General features: G+C 51.9%; 2 protein-coding genes across 9 annotated transcripts in view; both read right to left on the bottom strand.

Moving 5' to 3' along the window:
- The window catches only part of LOC144736313 (uncharacterized), a 28,743-nt gene extending 22,318 nt beyond the window's left edge, over window positions 1-6,425 (bottom strand). Inside the window, exons 1-3 of the mRNA XM_078618961.1 lie at window positions 4,716-6,425; window positions 746-1,142; window positions 121-281 (exon numbers count right to left, since the gene is read on the bottom strand). Coding sequence (XP_078475087.1) covers window positions 121-281; window positions 746-1,142; window positions 4,716-4,904 — 747 coding nt within the window. The 5' untranslated portion in view covers window positions 4,905-6,425. The remainder of the gene's footprint in view (window positions 1-120; window positions 282-745; window positions 1,143-4,715) is intronic.
- A 143-nt stretch (window positions 6,426-6,568) lies between these two features.
- LOC144736314 (putative bifunctional dTTP/UTP pyrophosphatase/methyltransferase protein) overlaps window positions 6,569-25,210 on the bottom strand; it is a 34,984-nt gene continuing 16,342 nt past the window's right edge. For all 8 annotated transcript variants that reach the window (XM_078618962.1, XM_078618965.1, XM_078618966.1 and 5 more), the window contains 4 exons: window positions 20,332-20,396; window positions 19,651-19,756; window positions 7,744-7,888; window positions 6,569-6,930 (listed from right to left, as the gene is read on the bottom strand). In XM_078618962.1, coding sequence (XP_078475088.1) covers window positions 6,683-6,930; window positions 7,744-7,888; window positions 19,651-19,756; window positions 20,332-20,396 — 564 coding nt within the window. In that variant the 3' untranslated portion in view covers window positions 6,569-6,682. The remainder of the gene's footprint in view (window positions 6,931-7,743; window positions 7,889-19,650; window positions 19,757-20,331; window positions 20,397-25,210) is intronic.

The following is a 25,210-nucleotide window of genomic DNA, read 5'->3' as shown; positions in this document are numbered from 1 at the left end:
GGTCTCTCTAGAGCCCGGAGCTCCTCCTAGCGGAGGCCCTTTCTCCGCAGATGGCACGAGCAAGCCATTACATGCGCTGAACCCTTACCGCCTTGCACCCCTGATCCTCACGATCCTGACCTTGTCAAAGGGGTCGGTGTGGACGAGCGCGTGCGAGCGTAGGTGCGGGATGTTGAGGGCCGTGAACTGCTTGTCCCACTGCACCAGCCACTGCCCGTACGTGTCCACCACCATGACCTCCAGCAGCTGCGGGCCACGCGGGGTCTCCTCTCCGTCCTCGGCTAAGGAGGCACCCGCATCAAAGCACACCCGGGGGTCAAACGCCAGGTCCACCGCTCAACGTGTAATGCTAAGATGGAATGGTTTGTGCACTCAACCCGGCATGGGTTACAAGTTAATATCAAGACTCAGGGGGCCAAGATGCAGCCAATGTTAAATAAACTTTCAATAAATGTTAACCGCTGAACAGAATGATGTTTGTATATGGCCAGTGGTGGCGCACACCTTCACCCGTCTACATTTCACTGCCATGTACTCATTTCTAAACCAACATTAAATTGGCCGCTCCATCTCCAAACCTCCAGTGCTTCCCCTAACCCTGGAAGTGGTCATCGAGTCCCAAGCGACAGTTCTTCCTTCGTCGTGAACCAGCCCACGTCTCGCCCGCTAGAGACAGTGGAAACGCGGCGGACATCCCCGTGGTGTGTGCGGGTTCCCATCTCGCTCCGCCTGCCTCGCCCCGCACCTGCCTTCTCCTCCAGGCCCAAGGAGGCCAACGCCGGCTCCACCTCTTCAGATCGCCCATCCGCAGCAGTCCCACGACTACCCCCCGCCTCCTCCATCTCCTTCACGGCCCCGGGCCCACGGCTCCTGCCGCCCGCCCTCCTGCCACCGCCGCCGCCTCGACCCTTGGCGGCGGCGCTGAGCTTCAGGCCCCCGAAGAGGCCGCTGAGCGAGTCCCAGGGCCGCGAGTCCGGGTTTCGCAGCAGCGTGAGCAGCGTGAGGGCGTGCGGGCCACTGCCCACGATCAGCACGTCCACGTCCCGCTCACTGTCGCCCATGGCCGCGTTTGCTCTCCGTCTCGGCTCCCTCTCTCGCCGTCTCGGCTCTCTCGCTCTCCGTCTCTTTCTCGGCTCCCTCTCCTAGAGGACCAACACGCGGCGGAGTCCTCGACTTGAAGCGACGCGCCCCCCCCCGCGCCCCCCCCCCCCGCGCCCCCCCCCCCCGCGCCTCCCCCCTCCCCCCCCTTGACCCCCCTCCCCCCCCTTGACCCCCCTCCTACCCCCCGCGCCCCCCCTAATCCCCCCTCCCCCGCGCCTCCCCCCCCCTCCCCCCCCCGCGTCCCCCCCCCCCCGCGCCCCCCCCCCCCCCCGCGCCCCCCCCCCCCCCCGCGCCTCCCCCCCCCGCCTCCCCCCCCCCTCCCCCCGCGCCTCCCCCCCTCCCCCCCGCGCCTCCCCCCCTCCCTCTCCTCCTCCCCCCCGCGCCTCCCCCCCTTGCTCCCCCTCCTCCCCCCCCGCGCCCCTCTCCTCCCCCCCCGCGCCCCCCTCCTCTCCCCCCGCGCCCCCCTCCTCTCCCCCGCGCTCCCCCTCATCCCCCCTCCCCCGCGCCTAACCCCCCTCCTCCCCGCGTCTCCCCCCCGCGCCTCCCCCCCTCCCCCCCCGCCCCCCCGCGCCTCCCCCCCGCCCCCCCGCGCCTCCCCCCCGCCCCCCCGCGCCTCCCCCCCGCCCCCCCGCGCCTCCCCCCCTTGACCCCCCTCCTCCCCCCCGCGCCTCCCCTCCTCCCCCCCGCACCGCCCCCCCGCGCCTCCCCCCCTCCCCCCCGCGCCTCCACCCCTCCCCCCCGCGCCTCCCCCCCTCCCCCCCGCGCCTCCCTCCCCCCCGCGCCTCCCCCCCTTGACCCCCTCCTCACCCCCGCGCCTCCCCTCCTCTCCCCCGCGCCTCCCCCCCGCGCCTCCCCCCTCCCCCCCGCGCCTCCCCCCTCCCCCCCGCGCCTCCTCGCCTCCCCCCCGCGCCTCCCCCCCTCCCCCCCGCGCCTCCCCCCCTCCCCCCCGCGCCTCCCCCCCTCCCTCTCCTCCTCCCCCCCGCGCCTCCCCCCCTTGCTCCCCCTCCTCCCCCCCCGCGCCCCTCTCCTCCCCCCCCGCGCCCCCCTCCTCCCCCCCGCGCTCCCCCTCATCCCCCCTCCCCCGCGCCTCCCACCCCCGGTCGGTGTCTTTTTATGATTTAGTAAAAGCAAATCGGTTCTTAGGTTCATAATGCTTTTCCGAAGTGATGTTCACACAGAGCTGTCATTGCAGCGACACTTTATATATTGTAGTGTAGACAGATCTCCCGTTCTGTAGCCTTGGACTGCTGGGGCAAGCGCTGTCAGCGGGCAGCGCCTATGAAGGCCGGCACGGCACACAAGGGGTGGGTGGCCAGCACCATGCCCGGCCGCCTTTGTCTCCCTAGTGGCGATGTTTACACACCGCACCAGGTACTCACTTCAGACTGAGTCGACCTAGAGGAGGTCCAGATAGTCGTCACTGGTGTTGGTGGCTGTGAGTGGGGGAATAGAGCTTGGGTGCCGGGTTCGTAGCGCAGCGCGCCCATTGCTGCACTACCGCATGGGCAAAGGCGCAACCCTGCAAGTGCCTTGCTCTCACAACTGCTGACAAAAGGGCCTCCACCGGAGGAAGCACGAGACACCCTCGCTTGGTGATTGGCCTACTCTTCTACGCTGGACGGGGCCTGGGAAGAAGTGGGAGTTACCTACACTTTATCCCACCATACGCGGCCTTCCGTCCCGATTGGTAATCTATGAAAGCAAAAAGTAACATTTTTATTGGACATGCGAGGATGGGCGAGGGCCTCTCCACACTGTTGACCCCACAGGACATTAGTTGACCATACTTCACCACGCTGGTCAATGCGGTGGACTGGGAGCAGAGATATAAACCTCCGATTAGCACGGTTGATTACGTGCGGTGCGAAAGAAGTTAATGTACAATGGATACTACTTCACTGTCCTCTGCTGCCACCACGTAGACCCGCAATACAAGGCTCCGTTTGCCATAACAACGTCCGTCAACAGCACTGGCCTTTAGAGGAAAAAATAAGACTTTTCAGGCGATTGCCCTTCTTCATAGCACATAGGCTAGAAGATAGACCACCAGGCTTGATGAGAATTATATTTTAACAATGTTTTAACACTTTTTAAATTGGCATGCAAAGTTCCCTATTGGCAGATGAGTTTTAATTATGGTTCCTTTAGTCTGTATGGTGATCATCCTTCCATGGACTATCCAGGATCAACTTTGCTTAGCTGCTGACACGAACGGGCGAATGAATCCAGGTGATTTCATCATCGGCATTTTTAAAATATAATTCAGTAAATAGTAAAACACAATACGCTTTATCTTCTTGGTTCTTTCGGTAAAGTCAACGAGCCGTCTTCAGATGGAGAAGAGGTCTGTCGAGAAAGCAGAGTCTGAATGCCTTCTCGACAGACCTGTTCTCCACCTGAAGACGGCTGCTTGCGTTGTGGCCGAAACGTCGTGAGAATTATTTAATTATGTTTTATTTTTATTATTTTATTATTTTCCTTCTACGTTACTTTACCGAAAGAACCAAGAAGATGAACCCCTGCAGTCACGAAAGCTTGAAATCGAAAAATACAATACGCTTTATTTAACCAGGAATGCTTCACCGAGTCTCAAGACTCTCTTTCAGGAGGCTCCTGCGTCAATGAGGAGTTTGACCAAGTTATCTCTCCAGCATTGGTTTGACTTTTTAGGATTGAAGGGGAAACCAGAGAATCCCCCTCCCCAATCAATGGTGTGCGAGCTCCACGTGTTTTACAAAAATAAATGCACCCTCATATAACCAGGATTATATTTTAATTGATACAGGTAAAAATTAATTACAATCAGGCTCGTATAGCTGTGGAATTGTACTGCCTGTGATTTGATTCTGTAACACCAAGCTCGATATCAGTATTCCTGCATTGAAATGGCTCTTCACAACATTTAAACTTAAAACTGTAAAACTGGTTATGCCCTTCTTCCAGACAGACTCAACTCCGCTTTGTGGGTAGGCTGATTGGCAGAGATACACAGGTGAACCACTCACTGCACACGTGCGGTACTTCCACCGAAGATGGTCTAAGCAAGTTTCCCAAAGAGGGAGCGACACTCAGGCACGCGGCAAGGATCGTGCAGCCCTCGCCACGTGGCCAAATATTTTGGTGTGGTGAGCCAAACCAAAGGTCCCTACCGAGATTTAGAATACCATACGACTACACTACAGTGAAACGCAGAAGAGAAAACTATTACAATACACAGGCTACAACCACTTACAAGCACAGCCTCGGACCATGAATTTCAAATGAAACCTCATGCAGGGTTCTTAAACTGGGGACCTACGAGACAAATTCAGGTCGTGAATACTCTTGGAGTCACCCGCCGAGAGATCTTGGTCGCTGACGTATCAAGAGAATACAGAGAGCTGTGAGATGAGAGACCTGGATATGGCATAAAGAAGAGATGAAGACACCTGGATACAGGAGGTACAGATTAGTGGTCACATGTACATGTGTCACGACGCCACGATGCCACGTAACATAATAACGTCTGTTGCAGTGATGCGTGACATCACATAGCCTTCACAAAACTTGAAACTGGCAGCGCATGCAAATTTGGTTACGTGACCCGCTGTTAAATCTACTTCAAGAACCCTGACCTTGAGGAGGCCGTGATGGCGTGGAGGCCGTGATGGCGTGGAGGAGACCGTGATGGCGTGGAGAAGGCCGTGATGGCGTGGAGAAGGCGGTGATGGCGTGGAGGAGGCCGTGATGGCGTGGAGGAGGCCGTGATGGCGGGGAGGAGGCCGTGATGGCGGGGAGGATGCCGTGATACACTCACTCATCATACGCCGACTCGCACATCATACACTCACTCACACTACCACTGACTCACTCATCATACGCTGACTCACAACATCATACACTCACTCACACTACCACTGCCTCACTCACACATCATACAATGGGAGTGTCATGCTGCCAGCTGTGGCTGCAAGTTTGGTCGTACATGTTATGTATATCGTTTATTGTTACATTTGAATCACAGTTCCTATGATTACTGTTGTTACATTGTCTTTATAGCTATATTTTGGTGATTTCGAAAACATATGGTTAAGCCATGTTTCTTGCGGAAGTGCGGAGTTGGCCTGATAAATTAAATCTAAATTGTCTTATGGTTCATCTTCTTGGTTCTTTCGGTAAAGTCAAGAAGATGAATCCCTGCAGTCACGAAAGCTTTAAATCGAAATGTCTTATGGTTGTTATTGTTTGACTTGCATCATACTGGGATTTTTGCACACAGCGTTGTAATACGGTGTATTTTTTTCTGGAGGATTTCCTGGTTTATCCAGGATGTTTCTGTTGCGCGTCGTCGCTTTAAGATGTTCTCTGTTCATATTTTGTTTGTTGCGGTTGCACCCGACTCAAGAGCCGCATGGCTCACAGGGCTATACCTAATAAATTAAACTTGAAAAACACGTCAACAGACACCAACATTACAACTATTAACAGGTAGTGGGTTCTGCTCACTCCTCATCAGCTTAATGGTCACAACTCCACCAGAGGCATATTATTTGTTTCACTGATGATTGTAATTGTATATTTTTTTTATTGTCTTGAGCGAGGCCAAAAGCAATGTCAAACGTTCAGGCTGATCCAGCCCTGCATAAAAGCAGGTTAATTCAGGCCATATTTTTTTGGGAGCTGAAATAACTTAAAACTAAACAAAAAAATGTTGCGTTTCAAAATTTCTTGATATATTATCTTCGAATCACTTATACTATTACCGTCGTCACCAGCCTTGATCAATCTACTGTTGAATGAAGATCTCCCCAAACTATTGCCATCTTTCCCGGCCTACTTTGTTTTTCTGTCATCTGTGTCAAAGGTCAGCGTCTCCCTGTGCAAACAAAATTAGGGCGGCACTCATTTCGATTGACAACCCTGAGCCATTCATGATTAATCCCACATTCCCATGGCAGGGGCTAATCTCTCTATAGAAGAACCTACTGTTAATTTCCCACAAACTATAGAGACCACATGCGGATTCACTCTGCAATTGGAATTTGGACTCGCTACATCCCAACTGTGAGTTGAGCTTTCTTAACTGCTGTACCACATGGCTGGACTGCGGTTGGTGTAAGTGATTATGATGGTGTTGTGTTTTGGGCCTATATTCCAAGATTTGACGCCGAAGAATTCTGCCACTTCGATTTGATGGCAGGAGATCACTTGAGACCTTTACAATTTAACCAATGGCCCTTTTTACATGAAATAATATGAATCGATTTAAAACAAGTTTTTTTTTTAAAATAAAACCTTAAAATAGTGATATCAATCATAATAATAATACCCTTTAGGAAGCATGTTCAAGAGGACCCTCTGAAGGAATATTTGGCCAATTCCATTTGTTTGGCCTGTGAGCAGACACTAATGTTCTCATAATCATGAGTTAATTTGGTATTTGCGCTGTTCTAATAACACAAGGCAATCAGCAAGCATTAGGCAAGTGCAGTGTTTAACGACTTTACTTGCATTTTACACGGATGGACACTGGCAGACACAGAAAGGTGGGGCATGGTGGATTTTCCAGGACTGCAGTTTGGGAAACCCTGGTTCAGCCTAATCAGCTGAACTGAATTGATTTCAACTTCATGCAAAAAGGACTTAATGATAATGGGGCGCCATATGCCGGAAGGCAGCACGACGATGACCCAACATCGGCCGGGTCGGTGCTCAGATAGACGTAGCCGTTGCCTCTGCTTGCGCCGCTGCTAGCGTTCGCCGGGCCGTCCCCTTTTTGTCTCCTCCCCCACACACGGCAGCGCCATTGGGCACGGCAGAGACAGGCCCAGCAGGATCGCCAACTAAGGGCTGCGTCAACACAATTGCACAATCAGCACTGTCAGCAGAGTCGTTGCAATACAACCACCAGAGCCAAGCACCGGTCAAAAGTACAATTCCTTTGCCACAGCAATCGAGTTTATTTCCACGGGTCCTCGCCATTATGTGAAATGCAAGACCCGTGTTTAAATGCAACTGTGGCTGTGGCATTTGAGATGCGGTTGCATCTGGATGCTGTTTAATTCCAAACTGTATTGTACACCATTAAAGTAAATTAACAAACTACAGCCCTTTATCAATTCGCTGCTGCTGGTTTAAGGCCTCCCAACTATCGGTCGTGAGGTTTGACCATACTTCACCACACTGGTCGATGCGGGTTGGTGAAAACCAGAGCCAGGACCAGTTCAAACTGTCACCGAGTTCATAGCACAATGTCTAACCAGCTTTGTTAATTATTAAAATGTACTGGGCAGATCGTTCAAGGAATGGCATGTCACTCACACATGGCATGATTCAGTCATAAATATAACTTGGACTACCATGCGAGAAACGTTGTTCTGAAACAGGGTAGATGTGAAAGTGCTGTCCCCCCACACCGTTGAATTAAGATCACTTGAAGGGATTTCAGAGGTAGCTCTGGCATGCCAAGTTCTACACAACCCACTACAGAGGTATCATGTCAGCACCACGTCCCAATACGTAGAATCCATTTGGAAATCTCACCAAGCAGTACACCCCAGTGCACTGGCCCTGGAAGAAATTTTTCACAGAGGACCTCTCCCAAAAATTCCTTCCAGGTTTATATTTGTAGTGGGCCGCGTGAAACTGGGGTGCGTTACTCACTGTGGCAGCTTCGCAGTTGTAGAGCTCTCCGAACTTGCGGAAGACGTGGTGGAGGGGCAACCCCACCACATTGAGGAAATCTCCGTGGATACTCTCCACGAACATCCCGCCCAGCGCCTGGATTCCATATCCGCCCGCCTTGTCCCTTGACAAGAAAAAACACGCATATCCATCACGTACAGGAATCATCCACTACAAATTATTGCAATTACGGAACATATTTCCTTATAAGTGTACCGTTTCGAATATGCGTTTTTTTTTTACTCGTAACGTACGCAATAAAAGCGGACTATTTTTCGATGCAATACCAACTGTTTTCAATTAGCGAGTACCACTGAAAATCCCTCTGCCACGTGGAGGACAATCCATCCATGTGGCAGAGTAAAGTTGGAGCTGGCAATGTCAAGAAGTCGGACATCATAGGGTTGCTCGAGTTCCACGGCGAGGATCTGTCAAATGAGGATCTGAAACGACCTCATTTCCTCCCCTGACATCATGATATTCTGAAGCAGAAGATTCATGCTGGATACAGCCACATTTGCCAATGTGATTTGTAAATTTTACTCTTAACAATGTATCGATAGTTAAATGTTTATGTACAATTTCATTGAGGGATTGTGTTGTCTTGGTGTGGTCAAGGACTGTTTTTGCTATTGTTTTACTGCCTTTACCAAGCTTTGGAATTGATGTACTGATGCAATTTGCTATGGTGGTGTGATGTTATGTTCCTCTCCTTGTATACAGGTCGAGAGTCCAATCCTGACCCTGACGCCTGCTCTCCCCATGGTCGCGTGGATTTTTTCTCCGGGTCCTCCGGTTTTTATAAATATGCATATAGATTATTTTGCTGCTATAAATTTCCACATGATAAACCACTTCGTTGAGCTATTACTTGTGGCCAGGTCGCTTTTGAAAGAGAAGCCAATAGCTCTGGGCTTTACCTGGTAAAATAAAAGTTTAGTTTTATTTGTATATTTTTTCAAAGTGAGTTGTTTACCTTTCCTACACTCCTTCTGTGTTTTTGTCTTATTTGTTGTAACATTCTGACCTGCCCTTACTGGACGTCTGTGTAAAAGAGCTTTATAGCTCATCGGATTCCTCCTGTATAAATATTTTGAATTATTTTTATGCAGTTGGGACAAGTACGAGCTGAGGAAGAGGACAATAAAACGACATCACCACCACCAAAAATATTAACTTTAAAAAGATTATCAGGAGGCTTTTATTTATTTATTTGGAAGCAGCAATAGACACCTTCAGAGAGGATGATCCAGAGAACGCAGCTCTAGAGTTAACAGGACATTGACCAGTAGCTTTCACTGCTAAAAGGAGCTGTGCCAACAGCAGAACAAACATTCTGTCCCAGCTGTCTTTGGATGGATTTGTAAACGTTCTGCAATCGAGCCAGAAGGGCCAGAGGAGAGCACAGAAGAGAGGCAGCTACCGTTGGTGAACAATCCTGTAGCTCCAGCTTAATCGTCAGATGAAGAGGCAGCTGATCCCACCCCTTAGTTTGCATAACTCCAGCATTGCTCACCCCAAGAGGCCTCAATTAGCAAGCTCTTCAACCATCTCGATTTGTATTTATTAAAATCACATGCATTTTTGTACACCGACATTTATTCACGTTTTTTTCCCACAGAAATTTCAGATAGGAACATAACCACTGATTTTAACATGATGTATATGGGAAAATCAGTGTAATTTAGAATCGGAACACAACAATGCACTACTAAAATTCCGATAAGGCGCCGTCCATAAATGACGTCATGCACCTGGGGGGGGGGGGGTCAGACATTCGTGACGATGTGACGAGGGGGGGTTTGAGAAATGTGACGTCACATCAAAATGTGCAACTTTAAATATAGACAACACGTTCTACTTAATTAAATAGACTTTTTAATAAATGTTTTCTCCTACAACATCAGGGTGCAGCGGCACATTAAATATGCACTACAATGACAATAGTTTAAAGCGATTTGAAGCATGTTTTATTTTTGGGGGGGGGGGGCAGCGTTTTGTGACGTCATATTTGTGGGGGGGTCTGACTTTTGTGACGCCGTGTGACGAAGCGGGGGGGGGGGGTCAAAAATCGTGTGACGTCATTTATGGACGACCCCTAAGGTCAGTGTCATGAAATGTGTTAAGGTTTAACACAAAGGGAAGCATTGTTACACTCATAATTAAGAAATATTGTAGATTTACATGCAACGCTGTAAAAAAAATACTGCTAGCTTGTCGGACAACAAGCTAGTCACCACAATTATACACACAGACACGGGGCACGCGCGCACACAGACACACACACACACAAAGACGCACACAATGATCTCCCGTGTAGCCTTAACAGGCTGTTGAGGCAAGCTGTTTGCGAGCAGCGCTGATGAAGGCCGGCACAGCACATGAGGGGGTGAATGGCCAACGCCATGCCTGGCCGCCTTTGTCTCCCCAGTGATGATGTTTACGCACCACACCAGGTACTGGTGCTGGCCATGAGCAAGAATTGAACTCGGGTCGCCGCTTTCGTAGCGCAGCACGCTAACCGCTACACTACCGCTTCGCACACAATCACACTTTCACACACGCGTAAACACTCCCAGTGCGAGGCCGACTCATTACACCTCATGGAGGATCGCTCCTCTGAACAAAATAGTTCCGAAGTTCAGTTTGGAATTGCGAGTTCGCGTTTCAAGTCAATGTTATATTTTTTATATTTCATGGAAGCTGGTTTGTAAGTACAGACGTTCATAAATGAAGCGTTCGTAAGTCGAGGACTGTCTGTAACATTTCCCAGGTACACATCCCTTATGTATAGCAGAGAATCCTGTACATATATATAATTCAGCTCAAGCATCTTCTTGGTTTTTTCGGTAAAGTCACGTAGAAGGGAAGTAATAAAATAATAAAAATAAAACATAATAAAATGAAACAATTATGTTTTATTTTTATTATTTTATTACTTCCCTTCTACGTGACTTTACCGAAAAAACCAAGAAGATGAATCCCTGCAGTCACGAAAGCTTTAAATCGAAATTCAGCTCAAGCATTCCTGAAATCTCGGGACTTGTATATGGCCACCCCTCCTCTCTGAATCCATCCTCGCTGCTCCCTGTAAAGACAGCTTGCTCCTTCCTTCTCTCTCCCCCCTCTCTTCCGATTCATATCATCACCACCATCACATCGTCAGTGACAACTTGGCCCAGTCATTCCTTCTCCCCTCCTCCTCTTCCTGCCTCGTGCTCCTTTGTCTGTCTTGGGGACTTCCATCCTGACGTCCGTTCCTCTTGCTTTCTCTGTAAATTATATCGACTCTACTCCCCTTCCCGTGGTGTGCCGTGGGTAAATTTTTTTAATGGATTCTAAAATGCTATCCATGACGAGTTACAACGCAAGATGACATCACACATGATGACATAGTCACACTGGCCAGCAAGGCGAATACATTTCGTGCTGTTTTCTATCTCCAAAGTTTGGCAACGCTTTGATAAGTTTGACCAGATTTCTACAACAAATTTGCTTGACAAAAGGTTTAAAGTAAAAAAAATCATGCTCGCAATACATGCCGCATTACATTGTTTAAGAACTGATTATTCACAATTTGTACAAATGAAGTACCGTTGATGACTCTTGGACACCGTTGGTGAGGCACACGTATTTATTCCGTACAAGTAGTCACAACTGTGGACATACAATACTAGAGGGGGTATCGGCCCCCTCACCCGGCTAGCTGGGAATACACTGCTAGCTATCTCTGACCTACCTCCTAGTCCTCCACTAACGGGCTAGGGGAGGCTGTCTGGCCCGACACTGGTAAGTCGGGCTACGGTACCCGGAGTCCCAGAGCACTAGCTCTGGTTCTCGGGACCACGCCGCTGGCTCAGTCCTGCGCGGCCCTGACAAGGGCGGCGTCCCAGGGGAGTCCAGGGCTCTAGCTAGACGATCTTCGGTCTTCACTGGTTTAGCTTTAACATTCTGCCCCGAGCCCTCTGACACATCCCCCTTTATACTCCACCCCCGCTGAGGGGTGGGGCCCCGGGCTGCCTGGTGCGGACGTCGTTGAGAGCACCCCCCCCGTGCACTCACGTAGCCCCGCCCACTGTGTTTGTTTCCCATAAGCTGCCATGCATAACGGCTCTCTCTCTAACACCCCTACATCACCCCCCCCGCATAGCTTGCAGCCGTCCCGGCTGCCAACATACAAAAAAAACGACAATAAAAGCGCATTTACCCCCTGACCGCGCGTGTGCCTCACTATTTTTCAACATAACGCGAAGAGAACAACAAGAACCAGAAAACCCAGAAGGGAAAACAACCCGACGCACCCCCCCCGAATAAATACGAATTCCGTAAAAGCAACGTATATACAAATCGCAAGGAACCCCCAACACACACACAACACAACACAATGTGCCAGGAGCACACCACCGACGCAGCGCACAGTAACCATACACGTGAAAATAAAAAATAAAATTCTTCTTTTTGTGCATCACAAGAGTCTGCGCATTCTTGCGCGCGTCCTTGCCGCAGGCCCGTCACACGGGGCAACCCCGGATGGCGGACCATCCGGTGGCAGCTGTCCATTTCGAAGTGAGTCTGCGCTTGATGTTGCGAGACCCTCGGCATCCCCCGTAGGGGTTGTTGGGCGGGAGCCCGTCATTCCTGGTGCACCTGGGGGCGGGACAGCCGGCAACACGTCAGGCGAGAGCAGCAGAGACGGACCCTTTGAGTCGGCCGACCCCCCACATGTTTGGCCACGCGTGTGTGGAGTGGGGCCTCGCACCGCAACGAAGGGTTTCAGCCTAGAGGGGTGCACAAACCACCGGCGCTTCCCCCATTTGATGCGAACGCACTGAGGCCGCAAAACCTCGACCACCTCGACGGGGCCCCGCCACGGCCGCACCAGTTTTGAGGAGGTCGCGAGTGGTACCTGGGGACAGTGCAGCCATGCCCTGTCCCCCGGCTTCCACTGTAGCACGTGCGCGCGACCCAGTCTGAGGCGCTCATTCGCTTTCTGACGCCTGTTGGAATTTAGCATGGCAGCATCCCGTGCCTCAGTCAATTTCGCAAGGTTAAATTTAACATGGTGGGCCAATTTAGTTTTTCCCAGCGGCGCGGGGATCTGCAGCTGTGCCCGAACAGGTGGGTCAGGTTCGCGGCCAGACATGAGGAAGAAGGGTGAAAATCCCGTCGCAGCATGGGGGGCCAATCTGTATGCTGCCAGGACCCCTTGAATTTGCAAGTCCCAATCGGTCTGTGAGTCCGAAACCTGCTGCGACAACATAGACGTGATGGTTCGATGCAGACGCTCGACCATCCCGTCAGTTTGCGGGTGATAGGGAGAGGTACAAATTTTTTTCGTTCCCAGGAGCTCACAGACCTGTTGGAGGAGTTTGCCGGAAAAATGTTTTCCCTGGTCGGTCAGCAGCCGCTCCGGAGCACCTTTGTCCATGACGTAACCTTGGACAAAGGCCTCCACGATGGCTGCTGCCGACTGGTTGGCCAGGGGCCAGGCCATACGCCAGCGCGTAAAGTATTCCACCCCGGTCAACAAATATCTATTGCCCCTAGGGGTGGCGGGAAATGGCCCCAGAATATCCAGCGCGACAAGTTCGTTCACTCTGGAGACTCTGATAGACTGCAAAGGCGGGTTTGACTCCCGTGCTGGTGGTTTTCGCTGCGCACACCGAGGGCATGATGCCAACAGATCTGCGACATCCCTCGTCATGCCTGGCCAAAAAAAATCAAGCTGGAGCAAGGCGAGGGTCTTTTGGGTACCCAGGTGGAGGAGGCGCTCATGAGCAGCCCACACCACCCTACCCCGTAACCCAGAAGGGACCACCAGCCGGTGTCGATGGGATTTCCCGTCCCAATGCATCAGCAACCCCGCGTGCATTTCCCATGCGTCGGCATCACCCGTCCCCCGCCCCGCCTCCCCGGCGCGACGACGCGACGCGAGGAGGGAGGTATCCTCCATCTGGAGGCGCCCCCATTCATTAACAGGCAAACCCAGCAGGGAATCTTTTCCCTGTTGTGCGATAGAATTTGGAAGCAATGTTTCGTCGGCGGCGGCGGCCGCCAGGACCGGAACCGGCATGTCCCCTGCTGGCTTGCAACGTCCCGACCCCAGGAGGCATGCACATTCGGAGGTGGTTGGCATGCGCGACAGAGCGTCCGCGTTGGTGTGGCGAACGCCCTTACGGTAGGTGGTTTCGAAATCAAAATCCTGGAGGATCTCCAACCATCGGGACAATTGTCCCGATGGCTGTTGAACTCGCAGGGCGTACTGCAGTGCCGCATGATCTGTGCGGACGGTGAAATGCCGACCGTACAGATATGGGCGATACTGTTGGATGAAATAGACAATTGCCAACAGTTCCCTACGGGTGACACAATATCTTTGCTCCGCTGGAGACAACACCCGACTGCCGTACGCAACCACCCGTTCCACGCCGTCAACCACCTGGGAAAGCACGCCCCCAATACCCGTGTTGCTCGCATCGGTGTCGAGCAAAAATGGTTCCGAAAAATCGGGGTAAATCAAGGGAGGAGCTTTTACCAGGGCGTCCCGAAGGGAGCAGAAAGCAGCCTCCTCCTCCTGACCCCAGTGGAACCGAACCCCTTTTGATGTTAAAGCGTGTCGGGGTTTGGCAATCGTCGCAAAATCAGCGACGAACCGTCGGTAATACGACGCGAAGCCAATGAAACTCCTGACCTCTCCCACCGAGGTGGGAGTCGGCCAGGAGCTGACACACTGCGTTTTGGCGGGATCGGTAGCAATACCTGAGCGCCCCACGATGTGCCCCAAATAACACACCGAATCGCGTAACAAATGACATTTTTGGGGTTTGAATTTCAAATTAGCAGCCCGCATCTTTAGGAAAACCGCCCGCAACCTCTGGAGATGTTCGTCAAAAGTTTTACTAAAGACGATAACGTCATCCAAATAAATCAGGCACGACTCCCATTGCAATCCAGCCAAAACCAATTCCATCAAACGCTGGAAAGTTGCCGGCGCTGAGTGTAAGCCCATCGGCAACCGGTTGAATTGGAATAGGCCGTGCGGTGTACGGAAAGCAGTTTTAGGCTTTGAATCATCGTCCAGAGGAAGCTGCCAGAATCCCGAAAGTAAATCCAGTGTGGAGAAGAATCGCGCTCCCGCCAAGGCGTCCAGCGATTCGTCCATCCGTGGGAGCGGGTATGCGTCGGCAACCGAAATTTTGTTAAGGCGCCGAAAATCAACGCAAAACCGCAACGAGCCGTCCTGCTTTTTAACCAGGACAATCGGCGCTCCCCAAGGGCTGGTGGAAGGAGAAATGATGTCGGTGGCTAACATGTCATCAATAGCCGATTTGACATGGTCCTTTTCGGCGGGACTTAACCGAAACGGATTCTGGCGTATTGGCGCGCTGTCACCCGTGTCAATATGGTGACGCAGCAGATGAGTGCAACCCAAATCGTATTTGTCCCGACTGAAAACGTCGGAAAATTCCCGCAGTAGCGTTCTAAGCTGTTGGCGCTCTGAATTTGACAGGTCCGTCGATCCCGCACAAAGCGCATCGAGCCACCCTCCATCGCTGTCCGAATGTGGGTGCGGCCGGGGAGCAGTGCCGACGTGATTCGCAACAGGTTCCTCGCAGGGCACCGGCGTCGCGTGAGCAAGCACCGTCCCTTGAGGAACTACCACTGTCTACGACCCCACATTGAGGACCGCGATGAAAGGGTCCCCGTCCCCTCTTACGACGGTCTGGGCCGGAATCAAATGAGGTCCACTAACCCCGGCCCTAGATGGTCCCAGCAGAATTCCCTGGTCCCCGTAACTCGGCTGCGCTTCGGCGCGAACGGCAGATGGTATCGCCTGTCGCAGCCGTGATGACGCTCCCTCCGCTGGCGGTGACGCGGCAGCCCCAGCGAGAGCGATGTTGGACCCGAGGTTCAGGCCGGCCACGCCCTCAGCAGCTGCTGCGGCGATGGCGGGAGATTCAAAGTTTGAATCCGTTGAGATGGCGGGAAGGCGCATCGGACGTCGGTTCTCCTCGCCCCGTGGTGGTCCACCAGCCCCCAGCCGCGTGATGTGTTCGAGTGTGGCGGCAGCGGCGTAAAGCAGCTCCGCCAGCCTCGCGTGAGCCAGCCTCAGCCCTTCTGATGGCGGCTCCTCTTCATCCTGATGCCCCGGTAAGAATGCGTCCGGCCCCGGCTACACGATGTCTTGTTGAGCCGTCTCGGGCTCGACAATTTCAGCGGTGTCCTCCACCTGCGGTACTCCGGCTCGAGCTGTCTGGCGCGTGTCCATGTTCGTAGTTGTTCTGACACCAGATGAAGTACCGTTGATGACTCTTGGACACCGTTGGTGAGGCACACGTATTTATTCCGTACAAGTAGTCACAACTGTGGACATACAATACTAGAGGGGGTATCGGCCCCCTCACCCGGCTAGCTGGGAATACACTGCTAGCTATCTCTGACCTACCTCCTAGTCCTCCACTAACGGGCTAGGGGAGGCTGTCTGGCCCGACACTGGTAAGTCGGGCTACGGTACCCGGAGTCCCAGAGCACTAGCTCTGGTTCTCGGGACCACGCCGCTGGCTCGGTCCTGCGCGGCCCTGACAAGGGCGGCGTCCCAGGGGAGTCCAGGGCTCTAGCTAGACGATCTTCGGTCTTCACTGGTTTAGCTTTAACATTCTGCCCCGAGCCCTTTGACACATCCCCCTTTATACTTCACCCCCGCTGAGGGGTGGGGCCCCGGGCTGCCTGGTGCGGACGTCGTTGAGAGCACCCCCCCCGTGCACTCACGTAGCCCCGCCCACTGTGTTTGTTTCCCATAAGCTGCCATGCATAACGGTTCTCTCTCTAACACCCCTACACAAATAATATAGCAGTGGTAAAATCGTAATACATGACACCATGTCATGAGATGGAGAATCCACGTGGGGATCTGACTCAGCACTGCACTCCTGTGATAGAACAACCCTTTTGCAGGGTGCCCAGGGTGCCGAATGGTGCGTGCATAGCAAAAACGTAACGAATTATGTACCCAATAATTTTAAAACTATAACTTATAAATAGGAAAATAACCCAGCAAACACATGTTGGGCCCACATCATGTGGTTGAAACGGTTGGACAAACGTTATATGTTTACTGGGAAGCTGAAACAAATGAGACAACATAAGAGTCAGACAATACAAATGAGATGGCACACATGCGACAAAACATAATAGATTATAAAATGAATAGCAACCCCAAATTGTTATGGTTCTCCGAATCGAGGTGAAGAATAATTGGGTTGTGGCTATTGCTGATACTGGACTTTTAACACAAAACATATTTTGCTCACACTACGTCACATGACAATCCAAGTTAACATACTTTGATCACACTAGGGATCAGAGTTCATGGGATGGTTTGGTAACCTAACATTTGGTAATGCTTAAAATCTGTGCATTGCATCTCACTGTATAAAGGTGAGGGGGCTTATGAGTCTGGTTACGCTACTGGCCAAGAGAAATGTAATACGATATCACTGTCCCATTGAACACTGACCCACGGTTGTTGTTAATGATAAACAGACGCACGCAATGATAACTCGGCTGAGAGTTACATGATAATGAAAATAAACATAACCAATGCCTATGTTTAAATAAAACTCAGAATCTAGTTTAGTTTTACTTTGGTTAATTGCATCATGCGAGCTGTCTGGGAAAACGGCATATCGATGTGCGTGCAGAACTTTTTCAGTGAGCGCATACTGCCAGCCATGACGCATGGATCAGAGGCATCGATACTGCAGGAAAATTAAATGAATGCAGGAAATGAAATTAAGTGAGGAGAGATGCGTGCTTGGAATTAGGGAAAGACAGAAGAAGTAAAATGAGTATCAGGGAACTCAAATACGAGAGATGCATCACGTTGACTATGAAGAGAAGTGAATGGGCCTGGGTAGGACGCGTAGCAGGATTGACTAATGGCCGACAAACAAGACCGGTGACCATGGAAGCCACGCAGAGAGAACGCATCCAAGGGGACGACCGCCGCTGAGATGGAGCGATGAGATCAGTTCTCATGTCGGGGTCAGATGGATAGTAAAGCAGTGCTGGATTGTAAAGGATGGCGATAGCACCGGGAAAGCCTTAATCCAGCAGTGCTAAAACAATGGCTGTCGATTAGGAATGACTGGGCCAGTAATAACTCGTTTATGAATAGAGGTATTATTCTGGACTTTAGTCCAATTATGCTATCGTAGTCACGACTTGAAACAAAGTCTACTTTCAGAACTCTTGCAATGCTCAACCCTGTGTGTGTTAGGGCTTGGCCTGCAGAAGGTGAAACCACAAAAGTACAATCAAGTGACCTCTGGTATACATAGCAGGGACCAGAGTACTTGGCAGTGAAACCTACGGTGGGGATTTAGCCAAAGTTAAGTGCAGATTCACCTGTAGTAAGCAAACTGCCCCCGGAGTTGCCATCGCAAAACCACTTCTGAGATCCTTCAAGGGTCTTCCTATCCAAACTAAGGGTGGTGCACCTTACCACATGCCGTGCAGTATGGATGATTGTTGTATGGCCGTAAAACCGAAATGTTGCAAAATGGAAAAATATAATCGTGCGGTGATTAGTTATTACGCTGAGACCACAGGTGCACTATACTTCAGAAGAACCTGGTTTAAACACAGGCAGTGGCTGAATTCGAACCCAGGATCTCAGTGGTGCCAGCCCAGCGCTCTAAACTCTGAGTCACCCAGTCACCTCAACTGTCCTGAATGTGAACAATACTTCATAATCATGTCCAACAGTCTGGGACACAGCCAATGTATGTATCTCCAAGATAATGATTGTGTTTCAGTTTCAAATTCAAACTGTCTATCGACAGTCGTCTAGGCTGTTCAAATGAGCAATAGTAGAACACTGCTCTCCGTGAGTGGCTCTGACCAGCGGTGGAAATGCCGTGTTTTTTTGGCGACAACAAACCTGACAATAGCCACCGATGACTTACTACAAAGTGGTATTTATTTTAATAACTTCAGAGGGATGATGGGCCGGAGCGGATACCCAAATGGGAATTTAACTAGCATGCTTCTGATTGCAAGTTGCGTGCTCTATCCAATACACCAGGCCAAACTGCTTTAACATAAGGGGTGATAATTTACAATTGGGTAAGTTGGTCAAAAGCAACTCTTGCCAGATGTAGGAAGCCAAGCAGGTTCAGCCTGGGAAGTGCTTGAATGGGCGACCACGATGTACAGCAGGTTGGCATAGGATGATGTGGGGCTACGATGTGGGCAGCAGAGGGCAGTGGAGACAACTATTAGATCTTTTAAAAGACTTCGAGACAAGAAGGCTCATCTGATCGAGTCACTCACTTTTCTGAAGAGATCTGCTGCTGTCACTTCTCCGAATGCTAAACGGATCTTGTTCAGGGCCGGCCTAGCCCTGATCTCAGAGAGAATAAGATTGCTCCGATTTGAACTAGGACAAGACTCTCTTGCAATCACATTTAACATTGACAGAAAAAATGTAAACATCTGATTTGGACCATGTAGATAACATGACAGCCTCTTCAGCTGCCACGTTAGATAAATGCAAAGATAACCTGTTTTTCTAGTTCAACCTCCTTTCCAAGAAGCCTGATTCACCTGATGACGATTGCTTGTGTTGCAATCTAAACGTATACATTTTCTATCTACGTGGTTTTACACAAAGACCCAAAGAATATGAAAGCCACTGTTCTGTATTCCTATGCTCACGTGTGTGCTCCCTACCTTCACCAACCAGCATGACAGAATCGCTGGGTGAAGCTACGTTGTTAAACACACCAACATTGAGCCAACATTTACATGTGGTTGAAACTGTTGGACCGTATTGGCCCAAAGTTCCAAATTTTATGTGTAATCACTACAGGCCTACTCGCTCACATTGGTTCTCCGCTGTCGATGTACTCCCAAAGCAACTCTTCCGAGAGCTCTGCAAACTTCACTCGCGTCTCCTCGTGAAACTGCACTACGCTGGTCTGTAACTTGCCTGCACACACGCACAGAAACACATCGGCACAAATGCACAACTGCCGCCACTCACCACTAAGCCACGGTGACATAACAAAGATTGTGGCAATTTACGTGCAACTTTGAGACCACGTGAAGTGTGGAAGATGTGCTGGCTGGAGATCATGGGAGAGACCCGGGTGTTATGGGTTAACAGAGATAGCAGACAGACCCACTACGCTTGGCATGGGCCAAGTAGTAGTGATGAACTGGCACCCCTTGGCCACCTTCCACCCCCTCTTAAACTGGTGCCTCGGTCCCTCCCGAATGAATGCGCGATGGAAATGCTTAATTGTCAGTATTGGAATTTAATTTAATTAAGTGAAAACCCGATTTTTTTTAATCTGCATTCATCTGTTTAGCGGCTGAGACTATCGGCTCACAAAACTTGATAACTTGCTTTCATCACAGGCGAATTAAGCCTAGATTCGAACCCAGGATCTCTGTGGTGCCGGCTTAGGGCCCCAACTGCTGAACCACCTGGCCACATCTTCTATGATACATTGTCCTGGACTGTCTGGCCAGCCTAGGAGAAACGGTCATGTTACGCCTTACCCTCGCGAACGCAGCACTCGACCAACGCCACGCCGGTGAACACGCTGTGCTCTCGCCCGCTGAGCCTGCCACATGCACGCATACAAACATAACAGACATCGAGTTGAGTGGACTTGGGATTTGAAATGCGGGTGTTATCAGTTGCTTAAGTAATTGATTACAAGTATAATGACCGAAATTAGGAAGCACTGACCCAAAGCAAATGTTCAGCCAAACGGACTTCCTACTGGCGTAGAGAGGCCCCCTACCTGGTTGATTATGTTCTTCCAAAGATTGCTAAATTTGAGAGAGAGACAAAACACAGACACAGAGACGCATAGACAGACACATAAGCAGAGAGAGATAACACAGAGACACAGAGAGAGAGAGACACACACATAGGCACACAGAGAAACAACGCCTCTGTGTCGAGGCCTTAGAGAGAGAGGGGGGCAAAGAGAGGGGGGGGTAGAGAAATTAGCATGTCATTGAGAGATTTGGAACTTTCGTGACTGCAGGAAATAAGAGCAACAATACGAGGACACACAGAGAGAGAGAAAACACACTTAATCAAACTTTGGAAATGTAATGCAATGCAACACAGAGAGTCGGTCAACACACAATTAACGCATAGCCTGGTTGATTACGTTCTTCCAAAGATTGCTAAATTAAAAGTTAAGTGTGAAATTTGAGAGAGTAATTCCTGCAGTCACGAAAGCTCCAAATCAAGTTTAGACAAGGGAAGTTGGTTAACAAAGTGACAGAGATAGGAGTGCCTACAACTGGTGCGAGAGAGTAATAAAGTGCAAGCAGGTGACTTGGATCAACGTGTCCGACTGAGTGATTCTACACGACACTACATTTGGTGTTAGAAGTGCCCACGAACCTGCGTCATGTCCAAGTCGGCGTCGAAATGAAGAAACCCACCTGCTGCGTCGTCGGACGATGAAGCGGAGCAGGACGTCGTCCCTCCAATGGCTCCGGTTGCCGGGGCTTCAAGCGGCCGCTCCGACGACGTGCTGCAGTCGGCGCAGGAGACTGTGGCGAGTCTAGCCCTGCCGCCTCCTCCGCAGAGCTGGCTGGACATTGCCGGTCATCTGGGGAGGCTGTTGTTGGCCGCCGCTCACCTGTTCGAGCGAATTACGGCTGCGTCGACCACCGGTCTCCAAGGCCTGCTTTCCGCCACTGTCGGGCCCGAGGCGTCGGGAGCGCCGGACTCGTCCGCCATTTCGGAGGCTGCAGCGGGGCTCCACGCGTCTGCCATTTTGCACGAGTGGCCCATGCCGCAGCAGCCGTTGCCGTCTCCCAAGCTGGAGGACGCCTCCAGGCTTTGACGACTGCTGCCGGTGCGACAGTTCGTAGCTGCGGAGGGCGATTGGCCTTTCGTCGTCGGCTCGAGGCTGCCTACGTCTCGGTAGGATGGACGCCCGGCGAAGTGCTCCGAGCTCTTCCCATGGCCCTCGACGACGACTCGCTTGCCGCCTTCTTCGCCATTCCTGAGGCGGATATGGCGATCCTCACACGCGCCTACACCGAGATGGCCGCTATCTACGACCCCCCGTCGAATGTGCATCGAAGATTCCGCCTGGGACGACAGGGCAAGAACGAGACGCCATTGGCGTTTCACAGTGCTCTCCTCACTCGGGGGCACGCGGCTTTTCCGAAAATGGACAGCCAAGCGCTGGCCTCTCTCGCCTTGGAGCGGTGACGGAGGACGACAACATCACCTCCCTGCAAGTGGCCCTCGGCATCCAGACACACCTCGACCTCAATGACCGGCTGGCAGTGGCGGCCACCAGCGCATCGGGGCCGGACGCGGATGCGCTCGGGGGTGCTTCCTTCGACCGTGGGTTGGAGAGGGGTACCGCACAGCACCCGCAAGTGCAGGAATGGTGCCCCAGGCTGCGCCAACCGACCGGTCGCCCCTACTGTACCTGCTACAAATGTGGCTGTGCGGGACACATCGCCATCGACTGCCGCCGCGGTACCAAGAGGGTCCCGCTGCATCCATCCTACAGCTTCAACGACTCCTCTTCCCGCAACGTACAGGCGAGTCCGGTTGCATCCGACACACGGCCGTCCTTTTCCCATCATCCATCTAGTATAGGTCGCGTGCGGCATCAGTCTGTAACATCTCATCCCGTCGCGAGTTGTACACGGAGTGTGCGTTTGTTCATGTGTTGGCCACGCGCCGCCGATCAGTGGGACGCACTAGCTCATCGTGTTATGGCCGCTGCGGCGGGTTCTTCAACAATTGAGGGGCTGATTCAGGGGATTCGAGTTTGGTTGTTGGTTGACACGGGAGCCGTTGTGAGGCCGTGTTCCACACGTTGCCTTCGTCATGCGATCCTCTTGCCCCCGTGGAGAACACTTGTGCTGCGGCTAACGGGGGGAGCCTGGATATTCTGGGGCAAATGTCGGTCACTGTTCAAATCGGGGAGGGTCAAATTTTGGTGTCACGAACGTTGACCGTGCCCTGTTTGTTGGGCACCGATTTTCTGAGCTGTTGACGAGATGCTAGCAGCAGACATTATTGCTTCGTCGAACAGCCCGTGGGGAGCGCCCATTGTCCTAGTGAAGAAGCATGATGGAAATTTGAGATTTTGCGTTGACTTTCGCAAATTAAATCAAATATCGGTTGCGGATGCGTACCCTCTACCTCGTATGGATGACTCGCTCGATGCATTGTCGGACAAGTCGATACCAAAGAACGCTTTTCGTATGCCCCAAGGCCTTTATCACTTTCATTGCCTTCTGATGGGATTGAATTCAGCGCCAGCCACCTTTCAGTGGTTAATGGAGTTGGTCCTAGCGGGGTTGCAATGGGATTCTTGCCTCATATATTTTTAGCAAAACCTTTGACGAACATTTGCAGCGATTGCGCTCGGTCTTCTAGAGAGTGCGTGCAGCCAAATTGCAATTCAAGCCACAAAAATGCCATTTGCTTCAGACGTTGGTTAAGTACTTGGGGCATGTAATTAGTGCGGCCGGTGTCTCCATAGATCCAGAAAAGACTGTGTGTGCGCACGTGGAAGGCGCCTAAATTGGTAGCAGACGTCCACAGTTTAGTTGGATTCACTCTTACTACTGGCGGTTAATTAAATATTTTGCCACCAATGCTAAACCACTCCATGCCCTTACGGCCAAGGGCCAGAGATTTTGGTGGGATAGGACTGAAGAGGATTCCTTCCTCGCCCTCCGCTCTGCCCTTGCCGATGCCCCCCCACTCGCGTACCCTAATTTCACTAAACCCTTCGTTTTGGACACCTGATGCCAGCGACACTGGCATTGGGGCGGTCCTTTCCCAGCTTATCGAGGGAATGAAGAGAGTGGTTGCTTACGAAAGTCGAGTTCTGTGTCCTGCCGAGTAGCGCTATTGCATCATGCGCAAGGAGCTCCTGGCTATGGTCTACTTTATTCAGCTCTATCATCCTTATTTGTACGGACGAGACTTTGTAGTCCACACGGACCATGCGGCCCTCCAGTATTCCCTGCGCATTGACCAGCCGTCTGGCCAGTTGTCCCAATGGCTTGAGATCCTCCAGGGATTCTCGTTCACGGTGGTGCACAGAAAGGGCACCCGGCACGTCAACGCTGACGCCTTGTCCAGGCCGCCTCCCCATGCCGGGGAGGCAGCCTGGAGGCGCCCATGGTGCTCGCGGCAGCAGGGACAATGCGGAATGAGGGCGCTCAGTCGCCATGTGATTCTATTCTAAATCTCAATCATGAGACGTGGGCTAAGCTGCAGTTTGATGATACTTCGTTGTTGACGTTGCGCCGGCAATGCTTCTCGGAGCCCGGGTCATGCGGTTCGCCCTTCCATCGTGCTGCGGGAAGGACTCCTCATGAGGTGGGAGGGGGAGTCCCAGCGATATTCTCTGATCGTACCCAGGGTCCGTAGGGGGAAACTTGCAAAGGCCGTACACGAAAAGTTAATGAATTTGGGTGTGCATAAAACGTTGACGACGTTGAAAAAGGACTTTTACTGGCCCGGAATGGAGAGTGATGTCCTCCTCCTGATTAAAAGTTGTGTCGATTGTGCATGCCGGAAATCTCCTGCCACGCAACCGCAGATTCCGCTACAGTCTATTGTTGTGTCACGGGTGAATGAATTGGTTACCCTGAACATTTTGGGTCCCTTCCCAATCTCCCGGAGAGGGCACAAGTACCTCCTCGTGGGGGTCGAATATCTGACTTGTTGGCCTATGGCCTGGCCCTTGGCTGACCAGTCAGCTGCATCTATAACCGACGCCTTTGTGAACGGCTATGTTCTGGATAAGGGAGCCCCGGAGCAACTGCTCACGGATCAAGATAGGAATTTCTCCTCCAAATTGCTCCAGGTGTGCGAGTCCTTGGGTACACAGAAAATACGCACCTCATCGTATCATCCGCAGACTGACGGGATAGTGGAGCGGTTGCATAGAACCCTCACCACTATGCTATACCAGCAAGTGACTGAGGGACAGTCGGATTGGGATCTGAACATCCTGGGGGTACTTGCGGCTTATAGGCTTACTCCCCATGCCTCGACGGGGTTCTCACCGTTTTATTTGATGTATGGGAGGGAGCCCAAACCCTCTGTGCAAATTCAATTGGGACTGAGTCCCCCGCGGAAAAGTTCGGCAGTGCCTGACCCCATGTTGAATACACTGGAGAAGTTGTGGTTGGCCAGTGAAGCCGCTAGGGTCAACTCGGCCCGCAGACAGGCCTGTAACGAGTGGCTGAAGGATCATGAAGGGCCCGGAATACCGTGGCAAGTGGGGGACAAGGCTTGGCTACATTGCCCCCAGGTGCCTGTGGCCACATCCTCGAAACTGTACCGTCCCTGGCACGGGCCCGTCGAAATCATTGAGGTTCGGCGGTCACAGTGTGTGCGTATCCGTTTGGGCCGGCGGTGCTT

The sequence above is a fragment of the Lampetra planeri genome, chromosome 60 (genome assembly GCF_965212315.1).
Source record: "Lampetra planeri chromosome 60, kcLamPlan1.2.h2, whole genome shotgun sequence".
Taxonomy (NCBI): Eukaryota; Metazoa; Chordata; class Hyperoartia; order Petromyzontiformes; family Petromyzontidae; genus Lampetra; species Lampetra planeri.
The sequence above is the reverse complement of the archived record's forward strand: the minus strand, read 5'-3'. Positions and strand labels throughout refer to the sequence as shown.